Genomic DNA, 20,667 nt, shown 5'->3' with positions numbered 1-20,667 from the left:
TATTCAAGAAGTAAAAGTAAATGATCTCAAATTGAAGACAGTAAAACGCAACATAAGGACACAGACTCATAATGCACCACTATGTCACAATTAAAACATCAATTTAAAAAGGTAAAGATCTATTTCAGATGGCCAAAAAAAAAAAGACATCTGATGAGTCTTGAAGACAGATAAAAAGCTTGGAGAACATTGGCTCCAACTTTCCACCCCTCACCGTTTTCACTAGCAGGCCTGAGCTTCAGAAGGGTTTTTTCCTATTTCACAAGTCAACTCACCTGATTAACTGGAACCCGTATGGCAGGTGAGAGAATTCCGAAAACCAGTTACCTGCACCACATGGAACCTGCTTCACAATGACAAAAATGATCATAACAGGTTGAAGAACACATACTGACACACATTAAGTACAAAACCATTTTTATTTCAAAACTCCCTCACTTCAACTCGCAAACAAAGAAAAAACACACAACCTTATGCAATAATTGAATTGTAGAGTTTTCCTGATTTCTGATCTCTCTGCATAGTCCTGATATTTAAAGATGCACCAAGAGGAGATGTGGCAGATATACAATCTCCAATGAGCTTAAGCAAACATGTAATGGCTTTGGTTAAATATGTATTAAAATAAAACACTATAAAGATCAAAAAGACACAAACGTATAGATAAAAACTCAAGTCTATAGAAAACCTTAATAGAGTTACACTTTTATGTAAAGCTCAAATATTTAAAAAATTAAACTTCATGAGCTCTTTGATCAAAAATTTACAACATAGTAAAAGTTTGTATAAAAGCAAAAAACATTTGATGACTAATCTTCAAAACTCACTTAAATAGTTGACATAATTAAAACCCAAGGTGTCTGATTCATGAGAAACAGAGGCTTGGCAGTAACAATGTTGATGACACTAGTGATCCTGGTAACTGATAACATGAGGTGAGTGTCCAAGCCAGTTTCCACTGAGAAAACACAGTCCACTTCAGCCAACAGACTGGACCTGTACAGTACAAGGCGTGTACTGTAAGAAGAGGAGTGTTACTCCGCTGGTTCGCTCTTGTTTTTCTTATTAAGAATTTTGCGGAGACTGTCAGGCATCAGGTAGGGCCTCTCTGCGCTGCCGTCGTTTCTCTCAAGATCTTCCACTGGAAAGAGATTCAATGAAATGGCATTTAACAAGAGGATTTTATTTCTTTTACCCGAACATTTTGATGTACGTTTGCTCTCTCTGTTCTTAAGTGTCAATGCAGAAATAAAGCAGACCAAAAAAAACATGCAGGCGCTCTTCAGTGAGACAAGCTTCATACTGACACATCTTAGTTTGTCATTTCCTATTCTGTAAAGGGAACTGTATTTTTTTCCACAAATGTAAATTGCCTTTAAAAACATTCAACCATTTTAAGACTTAAATCTTTTCGTTTTATGACATCGAGACTAATTTCTTCAAATACTGTTTATTGACCTAGCAGGTCTACTATGAACATATCCTTTACATTTGTAAAAGTAAAAAAAAACAAAAAACATTTCATCATGTCAAAAGTCATAACTGGCCAATAGCAGCCAAACCTAAGTCACATCAACAGAATCAAAACAAACATTAGAAGCTGTTATGGCTCATTGCTAACAACACTTGATAGTGGTTCATACTAAAGACGGAGCAATCGATCGACTGTAAACTATTATGTACCTTCAGAACTCAGGTTAGAGATCCTAACTGACCAATAATAACACTGCGAAGAGGCACATTAGTGGTTTCAAGTATCCATTGAGTGGCAATGTGTGGCACTATTGTAAGGCTCAACACATTCTAGAAATGTTGTTTTACCATGAAGAAAGTCATTTTCGCAATTTCAAGACATTCTGTGAAACTGGTCATTTCATGGAACTGTAACACATGACCAGAGGTGGAAAGTAGCAAATTTCATTTTTTTATTGAGTAGTAGCAGTTTCAAATCGTATCATTTTACTTTTACTTTAGTGTTTTTCTTTGCTACATTTCAAATCACAACTGTTACTTAGCTTTAAAAAAAATGGGCCAATTATTTCTTCCAACCTCATGATCCTGAAAAATACTGAAATGTTGAAGCATTAGTGACGTCTCAAAACTTTTTTTAAAGTCCAAGCGTGTCAAACTACAGTGCAAATGCACAGTCTCAGCACTTAATTAAGTCAATTATACAGCTTGCTACGTGTTGGCGAAGAGAATGCTCGATAATCAATTTCTTAACATCTTTTTTCCTGTTTCCTTGTAATCAAAGACAAGAGATCCCAGGAAATTTGCAACACTCGCGCAAGTCAAGAAAACACAGAGTCACTGCTATTTTAAGGCCTGTCGTCTTGTTCTATAAACAACCTCTGCATGATGAGCCGTTTTGATGCAAAGCTGGACTTTCCAAATCGACAACAAAGCTCATTAACGTTGTAACTTAAGTCTTTTCCTCAAACGGTCCTCTTTCCTAAGCTGCATCTTCCTCCTGAGCCAGCAGCTGTTTGACTTTGTGGTCCTGTTCTTGAGCAGAAGACGAAGAGGGATCCTCAGCCTCCTTCTTCCACAAAATCTCATGAAGCGTGGAGGACATGTAATAAGGCCTTGCAGCTGAACCGTCATTGCGCTCCAGGTCTTCACCTTATTATGCGTGTGTGTGTGTGTGTGTGCATTTGTGAGTGTTAATGGGTAGAACGGAAGATAAATATTTAAATAAAAGGGTCAGAAGAAAAGGTGTTAAGAGGAGCAGAAGGAACAAGGAGGGGGAAGTGGTGAATTGTGGAGTGAGAGAAAAAGAGAGACAAAGAAAAAATGAGGTCAAATAGCAAGCAAGCAAAGGCACCCACAGGCATTTTGAAAGTTAACAGTTTATATTAAAAAAAAGCAGATTCCCCAGATTACATACCATAAAACACAGACTCTTTAATTCATGCAGTTCAGAATTAGTGACAGCCCAACACCAAAAGCAAGGCAAGATTCAAGAAATGAAGAACACTTTGATTCAGCTGGATTGATTAGGCTTCGCCCTTTCTTCAATCCAGCATTGTGTTTCTTCTACGCAGGCGTCAGGTAGGCTCTGCTTAAGAAGCAATGTCTGAGTAATGCATCGTGTCAACAATGGCTGTGGAGGTGCTACTTACAGAAACAGAGGAAAAGAGTGTCCACACACATGGCGTACACGCTGAAGAATCCATGGGCAATCAGATAGGAGCCGACTACCACCGTCTGGAGAGGAACATGAAAAACACAATCATCATAAAACCACACAAGTGCTTTTTTTTTTTTTTTTAATTTATATTGAGGTGAGAAGAAACTTCAGACTTACCAAGATGGGCACCCAGTAGTAGTGGAGGTGTGGAGCTGTATTTTCAAACGCCTTCACTCTGCCAGAGAAGAAGAAGAAGGCAAAGACCCCTGTGGAAGACAAAGCATAAACAACTCAAACACCTTTCAAGTCAATTATTTTTGACATGTTGGTAAAAAAAAGTTGAAAGTCCTCAGTAAGATTTTGAAAAAAAATTGTTGGTGCTGAAAACTTGGCATATCTAGATGAGTCAGTAACGTGACATGTAGAAACTGCAAGTCATATCTTGTATTAACTGTTAAACCTCTACAATATATTGTAGATACATACCATGATGCCTTTGTATGTTATTTCTTAAGATTATTTTTAATTTTAAACAATTTGATATAAGAATTTGTAAAACCTCTTTGTAGGTTGTAAAAATGCGAACTCCTTCATAAACAGTACAAGCTGCTGCCGCCGAGCCGCTATTCATCTTTGCCTATAGATGCAGGAGAACAGATTTGGGAAACTCCGGGAAAATTAAGTTATCCTTGGAACTTACATTTGGCTAACTAACACACAAGGCAAATACATCCAAAACAATCAATTACAGTAGTTGTGAAACTAAACTTTTTTTGTTGATTTCCTAGATCCTAGATTCCTTGAAATGCTTTGTGAACCTTAAATTAATTAATTTAGGCTCTGGCTATCATGAGGTTTTCTATAGGCTTTCAGTTCATGGAAGCTCATTGTGTCTTTAATTATTGATCTCATAGTACCTGCACACAAAATCATGAAGATCAACCTGTTCTTTTAAAACAGTGACTGACCTTAAATAAGCTCATTATAAGGACCATTAAAAGGTTTGAGCTCAAGCTTTTCTAAAATCAATAACACTGGCCATACATTTAGATCATTTTGTTCTTAAGAGAAAGGACACATTGGACACATGTTGCTGCAGGAGCTGGGGATCGAACCCCCAACCCCCCCTCCAGCCGCCCGATTAATCATTATCGGTTTGTGGCTAATCACATCAAAGATTTCGAGCAGACTCACCCACGAGCCCAACGATGAGCAGTTTGCCCAAAAACAAGAGGAAATCTGTCACTTTATCCAAGACAGCCACCCTGTAGGATTAAACAGTCAGTTATAGTTATAGTTATTATATGTTCAATTATCACATGGCAGGCAGTCTTCACCATGTGTACTCACCTGATCATGTTCCTCATGAGCAGGAAGAAGGCATCTTTGGCAGCAGTGCAAAAGTTTTTGCCATATATTGCCACCTAGAGGCCAAATGCATTCATTACATACAACACTTGAGTAACAAAAATTAAGAATACATTTTGAAAGTTGACTGAGGACCAAAAGACAAAGCAGACACAGATACATTACGCACCATAATGTAGGCATTTCTATTCAGGAACTTGATGCATTTCTCCAGACACCAGAAGCAGCACTTCAGACAGCACATCAGAAACTTGGTGAACTTATTGTGGGTTCCTAAAAAAAACACACACAAATCAATAATAGAGCAGAAAACTTAACCAGCAGTGTAATTTCAGTGCATTTCAATGCTTTTTGTTTTTTAAAATCACACAACCTATAGAAATAATTTTGAGGCTAATTACACCCTGTCCTTTTCCAATACTATTAGCAGGGAAACAAAGCCTTTAAATAAAGGAATAATACAGCGCAGGAGCATCAGTGTGAGGGTTACTGAACAATAAGATTGTTACTGGAGATACTTCATCAAGAAAGAAATAATATCAAATGTGGACAATCAACTTTAACATTATATTTAGTTCTCCAAAACAAACTCACTTAAGAAACATTCATTCATTCATTCTAAGGTAGCAAGCTGGATACAGAACTAGGTTTGCTACCATTGCTAAACATCATCTTCTAATTTGACAAAAAAAAAAAAAAAGTATTCAAATACAAACCTTTTAGCTTGTGGTCCAGATATTCAAGCAAAACCCTGATGATCTGAATGATTGAGAGGATAAGAGAGCCAAACGCCAGGGTCCCTGTATGATACCTAAATAAGGCAAAAAAAAGTGGTGTTTAAACACTAACACCTGCTGTTAAAGACCACACAAAAAGAAAAACAACAAAAAAAAAGCAGGAAACAAAGAAGAAAATCCACTGATATTAAATTATCTTTAAAATGTTTTACACACACACACACACACACACTCACAAACCTAAGAGATCTTCCTAAGGAAGAAAACACAGGGAAGGCAGGCATGTCGTCCGGCTTTACGAAGGCCCAGTAATATGAAGCAAACGCCCCGGCCAGGGTCATCTGTCCTAGAGCTGTGACGAAGTTGGCACACCAGAAGAAGAGGAAGACATTGTAGAACTGCAAGCCGATCAGGTACTTGTGGTAAACCGTTTCTCCACCGTAGAAGGCAAAAAGGCACTCGGAGTCAGGGCACTGATATTTCATGGGACTGGTTGTGAAGTTCTGAGCAGAGACACAGTTATATAGAGACATTATATACTACATGTGGTGGATTACATATGACGAACACAAATCCATAAATGTCCCGTAATATAAGATGGTGGAATCTAACGAAAGTCTTTAAAATGTAAGGTGAAGAGTTTGACAGGACAGTATGAGGATACTTCATTAACATTAATGTCTCAAAGCTGTAGCAGGCTTTAGAACATCGTCTGGAGGTTCAAAATGCAAAATTAAAATGAGAAAACTTACGGCAGGGTCGCAGGTTTTTCTTGAGTGTTCACATACTGAATCGTTAAAAACTTTGTAGATGGGTTCATTTGAGGTAGACAAGAAGCTGAACGGTGCTGTCAAGGACAATAATCAATCTCACACTCCTGATTTGTTGAAACAAATGTCCTCTAAAGGCACTTCACAAAAAGAGCAGGTTGAAATATACAGCCCCTGCACAATGTTCATGTATTAACATGCTTTAGTGATCTGCATTATACATTAGAATAAATATTTCCAAATGTGTTATAAGGTCAGGAATTTCCTATTTAAAAGTGTTGAAGTTCCATCTTGATGCTTTAATGACTTGCCATCTTTAGATCATCATACACGCTTTGAATTTTCCTCAGGATCAGCATCAAGTATCTACTGTATCTATCAACATGACACAGAGATTTGGATTGGGACTCATACTTCAAAGTCATCATTCTCATATCAAAGAATGTGATGGTTAACTCATCACCATCAATCATTTTGGTACAACTCAAATTAGTCGACTTCCATAAGCTTGAATCTAATGTCTCTTTCCGAGGTTTTTTTTTTGTTGCTGGTGTTTTGCTCAATTTAAATATGATTTAATCAAGCATGCATGATTTAAAAACAATCAAGAAAATTGTACACTGAATTAGTTTAATTAACATATTTCAAATTTAGGAGCCACTGGTTAAATGCCTAACTCCAGTTAACCCTCCATAACAACACAACAATATTGAGGGAAAGGATACACAGCTGTAACAGCCCAGTAGGCAATCACCATGGCGAGGAGGGCGAAAGTAAACAGCGGGTAGAAGAGGGAGGACATGACGTGCCCAATAGCCCTGTAAACACAAGAAAAAGTAAAAGAAGACAATCTTTCAGACTAATGATGCACGCACAGATGAAGTAATCAAAATGTAAGCCTAATGGAAGTCTGACCTGCTGGCTTCTTTGATGAGAGCAACAGCAATGAGGATCCTCTTCCTGAGGAAGATGAGCAGCAGGATGATAACGACCTCCATAATAGCCAGGATGATCACTGCAGGACAAGTTTTCGCAGGAGGAAAGGTCATATGGTTGTTTCAACACACGCAGACAGTTATGACACATTGATGGTGAGCGGTGTACTGACTGAAGGCCAGCCAGGTCTGTCTGATCTGCAGGTAGATTGTCAAGTCCGTCTGGAAGCCAAGTTCTTGTAGCGTCACATCAGCACCTGGCTCTTCTTTCAGGGCAGCGTACTCCATGTAACAGTGGAAGATACCTGAGCAGACAGACCACGAAACCACAACATTTGCCGACAGGAAATATGAGCAATGGAATTTTTAGTAATAGAATGGAAGGCAGTTCAATAAAGGAGAGAAAAAAACCTCTTTCAATGTGTGCCTTCAAGAAGACAGATCATATTCTTTATCCAGAAAGAGGAAACTCTTGGGTTTGTTATCCTCAAAGTTAAAGACACAATGTTTTTAGATCAGTAACTATAGTGAAGGACTCTTTGTAACCTGCTCAATGACAGGTTTTCCCAATGCAAAATGTTTTTTTTAAATATTCTAGTGGCTCAGTTTAGGCTTGAGGTCTGACGTATCCTTTCTAACAATTATTTTGTGTAGACTAAGAATACGATATATAGGCATTTAAAAATGTAGCTACGGATCCCAGCAGAGTAAATGTATGATTAAATGTTTAAAGCCTGCTTGTATTTCTGTTGATAACACAGAACTATAGAGGACATAGACCCGTTTATATTCCATCAGTGTGTCTACTGAAATATTCATTGTGTCTCTCCGCATTGTTTCTCAAATTGTGGGATTAATTCAACTTTATTCCGCAATCAACATATTTCATCATGTCCTGTGTGTTCAGGGGCGAAGTATAAGCAGAGAAGGTCAAAACTGAAATCTGCAGTATATAAACAGCAACATGTGCGCCTGCAGATGCATCTGGTTTGAACCATGAGTGGGATCTAACACGCCTGTTTTGTCTTATTCCTGTTACACCCAAAACACAACTATGTATAATCAAGCCACATAATCCCTCCTCTTTGTTGTCTGCGCCTGGCTCTGCACCATGTAAATACCAAAATAAAGTCCGACATGTCCCAAATCGCTGTGCGCCAATCACTTGAGAGATCGCGCCATCAAAACAGGGCCTTGAGTGTTTGTTATGAAATTAGCCAGATCAGTTCTGGAACAAACATAACATGCAGAGGGGCTGTGATGTGCTGATCTACTTTGAGGTGAGCATGAAAAAGATTATGACAAAATGCTAACATCATTTGGCCCTTACCATATCCTATTACCGCTATCACCAAGGCAACCATAATCCAGATCATGATCCCTGCCAAGAAGCGAAGGAGGACGATGAAGAGCAAGCTGGTGAGCATAGCGATAACCAGCCCTCTAAAGAGAAATAATGTAGGAAGGAAGAGAGGGGACATAAAAAGAGCGACTGAGCATGAGTTTTTGTTTCCTTACATACAAACTGGATCAAAGTGGAAAAGTCGCAGGTTTACATGTGGCGCTGAGTCACTTACAACAGGATCCAGTACCAGGACTGTGTGTAATCCTCAAAGATCTTCATGACCACCTGTCGAGCCTCAATGACCACAGTGGCGTTCCTGTAGAAGATATTTCTGTCAGTTCACTTTGGGATAAGGAATCTATGAGGCAGACTGGGGACGGGCCAGGCACACAGCTATTTAAAAGATGCGTCACACTTTACGGGAAAATGGTCTGTTGTCAGAATTCTAATGATGTACTCACTTTACTCCATCCATAAGATCCTTTGCATCTCGAATGTTTCCGCTTCCGTCATCAAAGTGCGAGTTGTTTCCCACAGTAATCACCCCTCCTTTCTGCCCCAATGCTGGGAAACACCTGCGAGTGACTGAAGGAAAGCAAAGGACATTAAACGTACAGTATGTTAAATTCGCCACAAGGGGGCTCTCAAGCTAAACAATAACAAACAATGACGTCGAGGTTTGTGGAGTATCATGGGAGTAAAAACTAACATATTCCATGTTGAATTAATACGAATGGGCCAAACCGACCTGAGAGATGCGTGTACTGACGATGTATCCAAGTATAACATACATGATCTTTTTATCATTATCTATTTAGCAGCACATACACCAACAGAACAGCAGATTTCAGTAGCAGCTAGCGCTAGCTTATGCAGCAGATTTAACATCCAGTGTTTCCCAACGATCAATATTTTGTGTCTATCATGACAGCTGCCTACAAAACACATCCCATTACAACTATAACACTACGGATTTATCTGGCTTTGATACAGTTTGGAAGCATTGGTTTCATACATTTTTTATTTAATTTCAACATTTTAATGTAAACATTAGCTTGAAATTCTACATACTGTCCCTTTAACACTCCAAAATCCCTTTCTGCAAAGGCTGATGAATAAAATGGAAATGTTTTTTTGTTTGTTTGTTTTTAAATACACAGAAAGATGTAACTCACAGGGCTTGCTGGGGGTCAGCATGGCAGGACAGAGACCCAACCTGAGGATATCTGGAATACTCTGAAAAACAAAATCCAGATAAGGAGTATCAGCAACCTTTGAGGCAGGAAGACAGAACAGAATCTAAAAGTCAAATCAACAATTGAATTTAAACTCACCATTGAATTCGTAACACCTTCCTTGCAGAACTGCTTATAGTAATCAAAGTCTTTGCTGTTTGTGTAAGCTTTGACCAACGTCATGAACTTTTCCGGGCACTTCTCAACACACATCTGATAAAAAATTTAAAAAAAACATGCAGGGCAGGACACAGTTCAGTCAGTTAATGCATGAGAAGCATAAGCTTGGACACAACAAGCAGCCTATCAGGAAGCTCAATATAATGTACAGTTCTCTCCAAAGTCGTAATATATATACACCACCTTAAATAGACCAGGTTTGTAATGTTTTACAAAAAAAAATGAATTCCTCTGCCAAATAACAGAATGGAGGATGCTGAGGGGGAAAAAAACTTTTGGATGATTTGGAGAATCAGAGAAGAAAACATGAGAAGAGAATAGATCTGACACCTGAGTGGTTGGACACTGGAACTCCAGCAGCACCATGGGGCTGGCACACTTCATAATGTTGAAGTAAAACAGCAGCGGTTTTTTCCTGTTAAACCAAAAAACACAAAACAGTGACAGGAAGAACCGGCTTGGAGGGGGAAACTGATCCATGAGTTTCAAAGAGAAACGGCACCTTTCAAAATAAAATAATAACGTGCCATCGTATGGGGTGAGCGCCGTAGCAATTTGGTCTTTTCGGCTATTAGTACTTCAAACGGGGTAAAGGAATGAGAGGGGCAGTGTCATGGAACACAAAGAATGATTTTGTCCGTTTGAGGGAATGTCGGGAAAACAACATTTCAGAGATTTTTTCAGTTGCTGCAAAATCTAGTGGAAATGAATCATCCCATATCCTTTGTCAACGTGAGGGTGAGTGAACAGAAGTTTATGTTCATTTGTTTCTCTTGCCTGTATCGCTTATCAATCAATGTCCACTGGATACCTCTTGTTTTTTTTCCAGAATAAAGGATGATAGATCTGTCTCGAGTCTTTGCTTTTTTTTTGTCAAATGACTGAAGATTGGAGAGGCTGATAGGAAACAGTCGGACGAGAGAGCTGAAAATGTCGTCTGCATAAAGCCTGGTGTGTTGTGTGGTTTCATTTTGATGAACTCATTATGCTCACAGTGGTCTACACATCGCTGTGTTCATGCTCTCAAAAGTGAAATGAAAAATCATGCACGGAAAGAGGGAAAGTATGCTCTACACTTGGAAGGAAACTCACTCAAGTGGGGTGCCAGCCTGCCCGCAGAACTGGCCTCGGCTGTCCGTGGGATAAATCACCTTCCTGGGGTCGCCCTGGGACCAGGCTGGAAACAAATAATAATTTGCTCACTTTCTTTCATTGCCAACCTTAGGATGTATATTTTTTAAAGATTAAACAAAATGGTGCTTTATTACCGAGTATTCCAACTGCAAAATAACCCAGTATGGCAATAATGAAGAAGATGCAGCAAACAATGTCCGTGCAGCTCCTAGGATGTAGAGAGCAAAAGTCACACAGAACCCTTTTGTAGCAACTCGTACACATTAAAAGCCAGAAGCATGATCTCAATCCTACCTGTTCTGGAGCGGGCCCTTAAAGGTCGGGTCATACTTCCTCGGCTCACCTACGTAAAAAAGACAAACAGAGCATTTATAGCAAACATTTTTGGCAGTGAAAAGTTTGCAGAAGTATGACGGACTGACAGGTCGCCAGCTTGATTGAAAGAAAGAAATTGATTGGCTATGACCGCTTGCTGCTGCACATGGAAGTAAGATTAGTCCTCAGCAGAGAAATGCAATCTACACTACAGCCCCTTTTTAGTTTGCACGTACGTTTGTGAACACACAAAACTCAGAAGAACCATTTCCACAACCAGGAACGTGGACGACTAAAGCGTCTAAGCGTTGTGACAACAAGGCTACGTGGCTACGTGGCTACGTGGCTACGTGCAAACGAGCCCACAAGTGTTTGAGCATTGTCATATAAAAAGCAGAGAGGCAACTTGCAGCCACTGGGTCTTTTTTTCTTAAGGGATCTTATTTAGGGTTATGACACAGTACCCTCCAGCCCCCCCCCCTTCCTCCCTTTCTTCTGTCAGATGACTTTACCCTCGAGCAGAGAACGCCCAGCAACACAACAAATTCCTCCCTGGTGACTAAGCAGAAGGAGACAACTCGTGTGAAAGACAGCGCCGACATAACAAGGCCAACATCATGTTTTATCACGTGTAGTTTGACAAGCCAATGATGTTGTGCTTTTGCAAGATGAATGGAAAATGTTTGATGGGTGAGAGTGTGTTTTAAATGTGTTGAGATAGTGTTTACTATAAATGTACGCTTTACATAAAAAGACTCATTCGTTACTTTGAAGAGTTTCTTCGTATTTGAGTGACGCTCTGCGGCTTCTCATAATTCCATCATCAGTCAGAGAGCAATATTAGCTGCAGGTTATCTGAGTTTAACATGTGATTGGCTGAAGACAGAATCTCCATTATCCAAGCTAATTTCTCTGGTACCGCAGCAAAAATCCATCAAGCAAAACAAGTTTCACCGAGGACATCTGTGCCGGTCAGGACGGAGAGAAAAGGGAGGTGAAAGGATCTCAAGAAAGAGCAAAGAACACAGCAGGCATCCATCGCAATCCACAGACTGCAAACATTTCAACACTGACATCACGCTCAGTGTGGGACACTTACAATCTGTTATGTTGTACTTTTGAGTTTCAGGTTAGCAAACTGCATCAGTGTAGGAAAAATAGGTGTGATACTGTAAGTCCTCAATCAATGAATGTTCCAGAGGTCGGCCTAACTGAAGTGTGACTCACAATGACACATTTAGCAAAAAATAAACGGTTGAACAATAAAGCTGTTTTGGATTAAAGAATATGTTTAGCTCCCAATGCTGAGTGACATCAGAGGAAAATAGCAGCCCTTAGACGAGGGTCAAATTTGACTGATTTTTAGGACTTTAAATACTGGTGCCTCTGCAGCTTGTATGCTTGTGTAGCTTCCGAGTCTAGACAAGAGAGTATGGTATTCTCTCTGACTTATTTGCATTTTAATTATGTATGAGGTCAGATGATAATGCTGCAGGAAGCAGTTACCAGACAAGCTTTTAGAGAAGTCAGAGTTGCTGGTAAAAAAGATCATTACTGCTCTATGTTATGTTCGTAATGTAAGTCTGTGGTGCATCCAAATGTAGGCTGGCTTTGCTGAATACACTGTGACATGTTGCATTTCCTTGATGAATAAAACAAAACCAAACAAATCTCAAGACTAAAAAAAAAAAAAAAAAAAACACAGAGGCCTTTGGTAACTTCAACATAAAGCTGTACTTGGAACAGACTTATTGCTTATCGACGCACAGCGGAGAGATATTTGTATTGGAGGAAGAACTGATAAAAGCCGTCTGCTCTCTCACACCTGTATAATCAGCAGAGCTGCCGGCAGTAGCAGGTTCTCCACTGACACACATTCACACAAACACACCCATTTTTCCCCCCAACAATGTCAGCATACTGATACTGCAGCTCAGGTTTCGCAAAAAAAACAATTCACAGACCTGATGAGAAACAGATTCACTTTTTAAACAGTAAAAACAGCAACACAAACCAGTCATCCTTCTGTCCTTTGACATTTCTCAGATTGAAGCAGAATGAGAGAGAGAGAAAAAAAAAAGCTGCAAAGCAACATAAAACTGTTCAGGAAGCGGTTACCATTCTTTCCAAAGTATTCCTCATCCTCGGGCATGTTTGAGTCCTCTCAGGGCCAACTCTTGAAAATGTTCCGAGGAGCCTGTGAACACTTTCCCCCCACTGCTTTCTCCTTCGTCAAGTATAAATGTGCTCGAGCAGGGAGCGAGAAACCAGTCCGACCTGTCCTTGAATAGTGGCGCTCCACCTCACCTCAGACTTCCCCTCTCTGTTTATCCTGAAACAACAGCCTCTTTCCAATCTGTGCCCCACCTGTGCATCTCTCTCTGTCTCCTCCCCCTTCCAACAGACCCGACCTGTCTTTATTTCCCACTTTGGTACGTCTCCAATCAGCCGACAACTAGACTGCAGTTTGAAAAAGGGCAAAGTCAAAATGTTGGGACGTAATCAAAAACATGTGTTTTGGAGTAAACAGGAAAAGTACCGCCTTGCAGTGTTGCCTCTTGTGGCTTTGTGTGTCTCTGCTGTGGAGGAGGTGTGATTAAAATCAGGTGTGCAGGCTTTTTTGCCGCTTCATCAGCAGTAAGACGAAGCACACAGTAATAAGCTGGAAAATCAATCATTTGTGATGTTACATAATCACCATGTTAAGCGTCCTGTAGAGAAGCTCAAGAAGGATCCAATCAAATGTTTGTCCCTGTTCTCTTTTTCTTTTTTACTACGCCACATTCTGCAGCTGCAATTACAAAATATTGGCTTTGCCTACAGCACGCATACACGATTGCTTTGTCATAAAATCATGAGGTCAGGTCTTACACTTTGATCCTGACTCATTTATGATGACCTGCGTCAGTCACAAGAATGAAGAACTCCACAGATGAACATTTTTTAAAGTTCTCATTTGTTTCATGGGCCATGGTTTTGTGTTTCTTCCTCCTCTATTCCTTCTATTAAGTCAAGTAAATAGTTTGTTTTTTGTTTCTTGAACTAAAAATTATTTGTCTCAGAGTGTTTTCTCCCCTCTAGTGGAGACACTGCAGTATTACACTGTAACCAATTTTAAACAAGTTTCAGCCTCCTCTTTTTTTCCCTTCACTGTTCCTCTCTCTTTTTTTTTTTTTACCTTCAAGCAGTTCAAAGTTGGGATTACCCTGTTTTTTTGTAATCAACAACTAATGACAATCTGAACCGAGGACGGTTGTTCCTCCAAAAGTTTAACAAAGAGTCCTTAGAAAGAAAGACGACATACCGCAAATGTTTTTTGCAGAAGCTGACTGAAACAGAAAATTCATCTGGAATGATTGAAACTTTCCAACCAACCTTTGTGGCCAACTTTCCTTTGCGAGGGAGTTTTGATTCAGATGCTGGTACTTTCTTTTTTTTTTTGGAGAGTTCTTTCACATTGACACAGCATACAGAGATCACAACAATATTTCCGGCCTCCAGCTCTCTGTTCACTTTTCATCTTTAACTGCCATGTGTGTCATTTTTTAAACCTTTTTTTTTGGGACTGGCAGAAAGCTATTTTTCATTTGTGGGACTGTACAGTGAGTTTCACTGAGTAGAAATAGCTCACCTTTTTTCCTTTTTGTAGACTTTTGTTTTTCCTGTTTTTGTTGGCATTGGGCTAAAGTTTTACTCTGTTAAAAGCTCTGCAAAGGATCTAATCTAATTCTAACAGAGCAGCTCCGTGTTAGCAGACAGCCCAGAGCATGCTCTAAAGTCATTAAAATAAAGAACAATGGACATTTGCTACATAAGAGCTTAAAATGTAATCTTAAATAGCAACTGTTTTTTTTTTTATTATTACAAATCTCTAAAAGGAAAAACAATTTACAGAGAAACATTGACTCCAGTGCTTTATGTGTTATAAGTGTGTGTGCAGTATGTTGGCAGGTTCATTTGGTAATAAATGACATGACTGTACTATAATCACCTTATCATTAATGTTACACACTGTGTTTTTTCCTGTCTTTTCACAAGCGAAAGGGTACATAGTGTTTATGCCAAGTCTTTGTATTTTTTATCCCCTTTATTTAATTAATGTAAACTTGCTCATAGCCGTTATTTTTTGTCCTTTTTTTGCTATTGATTTTGTTTATATTCCCTGTTTTTACTGTTTTTGGGAGCTGTTGTGACACCCAAATTTCCCCCATTGGGGGATCAATAAAGATTAGCCTTATCCTTATGAATTGTTAAAATACTTATTGTCATCATCATAATAAGGAAAGAAAAGCGTAGAGCAGAAAAAGTCAATTCATCCCATGTGAGCATAATGATCCTACGTGGAGTTGTGTATCTGTGTTAGAGAGTTATGTTTTCACAGAAAGTGAAAATGAAAAACGTTCTGTTTTCTCGCATCTTGCCACAAGTGTCTCTTCCCCAGGCGCAGTCTTTGACTTTCGATGACATCTCACATGTTTTCACATTCCTGATTCCCGAGTGTCTTTGCTTTATTATCTTAACACTACCTGCTGTATGCACGCTGATGTTCTGTTACACAAAAAAAGTTCCAAACGGCTGAACAAAGTTATTTGAATTTAAACCTTTTCATATCCAAATGTTGTTTGTTTTTGTTTTGTTTTTTTGTTTTTTTTGGGGGGGGGGGGGGTGAACAACTTTTTAGTGTTTATAAAAGTAAACAGGTACAGCAATCCGACAACAATATCAGCATATTGTAGTGAAAAATAAATAAATGAATTTAAAAAAAAGAAAGATCACATCCAACTGTTGAAAAAGGCTGGCTGCCTTCATACTGAACACTAGATCAGACTTCCATTGTTAGAATGTCATTAGTAACGTCAGTAACGGCCAGCAATAATTAATTCCCTCCATCGAAACCTAAAGTTTGATGTATTAACGTTTGCAAAAAAACATTATTTTACACATAACGTGACTATACATACAAAAGAAGCTTCAGTGAGGGTCAAATATAAACTCATAAGTGTAAGCACAACGAGATATGTAAAGACCTCCTAGCCTGTGGGTTACTGCCCTCCCTCCCCACCTCCCACATCTTTCATTACAGTAAGAGGGTGTGGAGTGTTCAAGTCGAAGTTCAGATCTATTTTAAAAGATCGCTAGGCCACAATTAGACACACAGACCTACTGCATGGATCCACTGTAAGATGTTGTATCCAAGCAACGACATTTTGTAAATATCCGTCTCATCATGTCTATGTTTCAGTTTCTCATGAAGTTTATCTTTGGACATACTGTAATTTGACACAATAGCAGGATATGGAACAGGGCTTTATCTAACACATCAGGATGGGGCCTTTCTGACCTCACAAGAACACTCATTCTTCATCCAATAAGGTCAGGTTCCTGTATCTGTCGAGTTACTGAAATACCTTTGTATCCCACCAAGGTATTTCAGTAACTCGCACACAGGTGGCACAAAGTGGAAGTGAAATCTCACTCATGCAGGACTTCTGCTATCTGTCTCATACAGGACTAGACATATACTGAAAAAACATAGAAAACAGGTGGCCCCAACTCATTCATCGATGAACATGTTTTCGTTTCTGATTTCCAGGTAAAGGCAGGGTTGGTAATTTTCGAAAACTAGCATGATTTTGAAAGTAGCATCCTCTTCGTTCTCCTTATCTACCCACCACCTCCGCTCTGGGTTCCCTCAAAAGCCACGCCCCCTCACTTGCACGCACTCGCCACATTGGTTCAGAAGCAGATTTCAGCTCATGCTTCGACTGCTGGCTCATGCATGCATGGGGCAGAGAGGCTTGATTGGTTTATAAAACGACACTGGTCGAAGTTTTTACGTGTTTACAACTCCTACAGATGACAGATTCTTTTTGTTTCTTTTTCAGATCACATGAATTATTAATTAGTGTCAGGACCTAAAGACTACACCAAAATCTTAATATATCTGGAGAAAATTACCTACCCTGCCTTTAACAAATTGAAACAGTCTTCATCATTGTCAAGAAGTGACTAACAGACAAGACAGTGTCTTAGTGACAGGGTCCTCCAACACACTGATCTGCGTTTGTCTCTTCATTCTCCAGACTCCTTTTCCCTGACCTGGATTCACACAGCTGTGAACATGCCTTTGGATGTCAAACTGGCCTGTTGGCAGACACTTAGCACAGTCACATGATCGTGTTTGGGTTGTTCGAGTATGATGAAGCATGTTTAAAATATAAGCTGGAGGCTGTTGTGACTGAGATGCGTGAAGCTGTTGGTTAGACGTGATGAAGACAACTTTAGAGTGTGAAACAAAACAGAAAAAAAACAACAACATGAAACTAGACTGACTTTGCTAAACATCGCCAAACATCTTACTTTTCAAAAAACTGCAGACACATATAAGAAGGGATCAGCAGCAGGCTTCAAACCAACTTAAACATGGCTTATAATTACACCTAAACTGCACCAGGGCATGGCTGCCTGACTTCTTCCAATCCTGTCATTGAGGTTTCCTGATATATCCAGCCCTGAAATTACTCCAACTTCTGAAAATGTGGTGGCTCCTACTGTATGTTCTGAAATGTTCCTACAGGAAAATGTAGACTTTTTTCTTCTTTAATACTAGTGGAAGCAAAAACACAGAAATACTGACATGACACACAGTGACTGCAATAATAAAATGTAATTAATTAGACTAACATAACAATCTCTTCTTCAGAGCCCTTTTATGAGTGCTGAATTGGTCATGGTATAGGAGTGGTGCATTTAACAGCATTCTTTCTGACACCACAAATTTAAGGCAGTATCAGACAACAACTCTTAACTCTTTCAATTCTTCTGCTTGTCTAGCTGCCTGTCTGCTTGGTCACCTTAACTCCAGACTTACTCTCAGTCAACGCTCTCTGCTGTAGAGTATCACAGTTTTCTAATTACATTGTCCATTTATTTGATAAAGAATGCAAATTGGTTTAAAATTCAACATTTCATTTCAGCTCCAAAACACAATATATTTGACAACTGTTAACTGTCCCTTTAAAAAAAAATCATATATGATTAATAAGCATGTTATAACCATCCTCTTCCATGGATCTTATAATATACGTTTATCCTTTTTTTCTTCCTGCCGGCTGACGCTGAGTCAAACTGTCTCAATTCTTAACATTCTTAAAGTATTTCACAATCAGACGCTAAATGCATTGTGCTGCCTTCAGCAAGAGGTTGGTAATGGAAGTCAATTAGACATCATGTGGCAGGCTGAGTGGGGAAAAAAAAATAAGGGTGTGTGCACAGAGGATAGGAAGAAAACACCATGTTGCAGCGACATCTTAAAAGTGCTGCGCATGATTATGTAATAATTCTTATCAACATGCTACAAGAAGTAAACATGCTACACGGGTTGCTGCAAAAAAAATGCACAAGAGGATGTACTCTTTAGGTTAGAATACTTCTTTAACGTGTAAATGTGTTCAACATATGTGGCTATAAGTAAGGCTCTCTAAGTGAATTCATTCTTTAAATTATCTGAGTGGAATAAAAGACAAGTGAAAAACTCTCAAACAACGGGGTGTGTCATACACTTATAAATATTTGGGGAGGGAGGGCATCATTACATAGAGGAACTCAGAAGTGACAATATAAACTAAAGACATGCTGTTTGATTAGGCTACTGTGATGTGTTTGAATTTGACTTTTCAAAATCGTGCAACCTGGCTTTCAAAACTGCGCAGAATATTTTAAGTGGGGATAAAGGCATCCAGTTGACAATTGCAGACCCCTCTCTATGTGTTTGAGGTATTTTCTAATAAGCTCTATACATAGCTGGGCGTCAGCTAAGCCACCGATGCCTGCCATACCAGTGTCCGGAATGTGGCAACTGCACAAGCACAAAATATACACATGGGCTACATTGTACCCGACTACACGCCAACAATATACGAGGCAGTTTAAAACAGCAGCTCAACTAAATATAACTTGAGTTTTTCAAACATGAAACTAACTTATTTCATAAATTAAGTTGGTGTACAGACCGAACTCACCATGGTAAGTTAGTTCATATCTATGTTGGTTTTATCTGCGTCAGTTCAAAGGGTATGGGAGAAAATATTTCTGCTAAAATGCAGAAAACTAAGAAACGTAGAAAAAAGGCTTCTATTTGCGTTCTTGCAAAGCCTTGAGCCATACACAAACCAGCTAACCTAAGTTATGTTTTAAGAGAGGGGTCATTGAGCTTTCCCATGCAAAATGAAGTGAAACGTGCCCGTGTCGGACTTTTCATAAATACCATATTTCGGTTTCTCCTCCAGCTCCATTATTGCAGAGTGTTTCTTGTTGAACAAATATGACGTCTACAGCATATCTCCAGCCTCGAAAGTGGTTTTCGTGATGTGGTTCAGTCAACTTCAACACTTGGTAAAAATCCGCTCCAAAATCTTCTTTGACTGTGTTGCTGCTGCTGCTGCTGCTGCTACCGTTTAAAGGGAGAGTTCCCCGAGGACTGTGTTGACCAATGACGACGCAGGACGCAATGATTGACAGGTGCTAAGCCAATCCCAGGGCAAAGGCGGGTATTCACGTCCGACAACTGGACTCATTTCTTGTACCATCAATTATACAACAGTTAGTTCCGACCATAGCCAATTTGATAAGATGCATTCAAGGCACGCTGTCGCTGATCAGAACATGATAGTGGGAACAACCTCAGTGGGACTTTTATTGTCTGTAATAAATGTATTATAAGTACATTATATATAATTAACGTTTCTTTATGTTGTAAAACTTTTGTCATCAGAAGAGGATGATATTGGGGAGTTTTTAGGTTTTAAACTCGAGGAGTGCTCGGCTCCTAAAGAGATTGTGCCCTTCGAGGCCTACTCTGTTCTCTAGTGTGCAGGGTTTCAGAATCCTACTCCTTAAAACACAGATTTCATTTCAAAGCAATATCTTGCCAACTAAGAAAAATCATGGAAGAAATAATTACAGAGTTTGGTTTAAGAAAAACATTACTTCTTCTTTGAACACAGAGGACGAATTAGACGTTTGGTTGAGGGGAATTACATACAAATGTATTGTTATGAAGTGACAGGATCAAGTTAGTGGAATGAACATAGAGACATTGGACTGCAAAACATATCAAGGCTAAATTCAGGATGCAATAAAATATAAGTAAAGGCATACATAAAGAAAAAAAAGAACCCATATATTTCAGCATATGTTCTTTCATATGAAGACCAGGCACCAGTAACGAGAAACAAAAACACATTCTGTACGTGTAATACAAGCAGTATCTCAGGAGGAATGAAATATAGGGACAAAAGAAATTATTAAACTACATAATTACACTGCAGAGGTGCCCTTTAGCAAAGTACCAGACCCCCAACCGTTCTGACGTGGTCTGTAACAGCCCCACTCTGACATCTCTCCTCTAAATATCCACAGGCCCTGTTTGTGGGTGAGAAGCATATATTTGTGTAAACCAGAATGTTTCCAGGGATTCATAAAAGCATTGCACATAGTTCTTCCAAATAAATTGAAAC

The 20,667-nt window shown here is 39.2% G+C and overlaps 1 protein-coding gene across 5 annotated transcripts; it reads right to left on the bottom strand.

Moving 5' to 3' along the window:
- Positions 1–400: 400 nt before the first annotated feature.
- LOC306838579 (choline transporter-like protein 2) lies at positions 401–20,650 on the bottom strand. Of its 5 annotated transcripts, XR_013781102.1 has the most exons (23): positions 13,268–13,707; positions 11,129–11,177; positions 10,969–11,042; positions 10,793–10,877; positions 10,031–10,115; positions 9,620–9,733; positions 9,461–9,521; positions 8,747–8,870; positions 8,518–8,601; positions 8,271–8,383; positions 7,114–7,245; positions 6,921–7,020; positions 6,731–6,823; positions 5,988–6,072; positions 5,476–5,738; positions 5,215–5,309; positions 4,668–4,771; positions 4,481–4,554; positions 4,325–4,395; positions 3,308–3,396; positions 3,123–3,207; positions 2,350–2,622; positions 1,053–1,141 (listed from the first exon to the last, which is right to left on the bottom strand). XR_013781102.1 is itself a non-coding variant. In XM_079366834.1 (22 exons), the coding sequence occupies exons 1-22, from the start codon at positions 19,441–19,443 to the stop codon at positions 1,035–1,037; spliced, it is 2,115 nt and encodes a 704-aa protein (XP_079222960.1). In that variant the 5' UTR covers positions 19,444–20,650; the 3' UTR covers positions 401–1,034. The 5 variants fall into 5 exon arrangements, 4 of the variants coding, with proteins under 4 accessions (XP_079222960.1, XP_079222959.1, XP_079222958.1 ...); XM_079366834.1 differs by lacking the exons at positions 2,350–2,622; positions 13,268–13,707 and adding an exon at positions 19,416–20,650 and having other exon boundaries at positions 401–1,141; XM_079366833.1 differs by lacking the exon at positions 2,350–2,622 and having other exon boundaries at positions 401–1,141; positions 13,268–13,706.
- Positions 20,651–20,667: the final 17 nt, after the last annotated feature.

The sequence above is a fragment of the Symphodus melops genome (assembly GCF_947650265.1).
Source record: "Symphodus melops genome assembly, chromosome: 17".
Taxonomy (NCBI): domain Eukaryota; kingdom Metazoa; phylum Chordata; class Actinopteri; order Labriformes; family Labridae; genus Symphodus; species Symphodus melops.
Note: the sequence above shows the minus strand (reverse complement) of the source record. Positions and strands in the feature narration are given on the sequence as shown.

Coding starts and splice junctions, on each gene's coding strand:
- LOC306838579 (XM_079366831.1), bottom strand. CDS start 13,301: ATGCCCGAGGATGAGGAATACTTTGGAAAGAATG. Junction 6,824..6,920: donor CTCATCAAAGAAGCCAGCAG/GTCAGACTTCCA, acceptor TTGTGTTTACAG/GGCTATTGGGCACGTCATGT. Junction 3,208..3,307: donor ACTACTGGGTGCCCATCTTG/GTAAGTCTGAAG, acceptor GTTCCTCTCCAG/ACGGTGGTAGTCGGCTCCTA.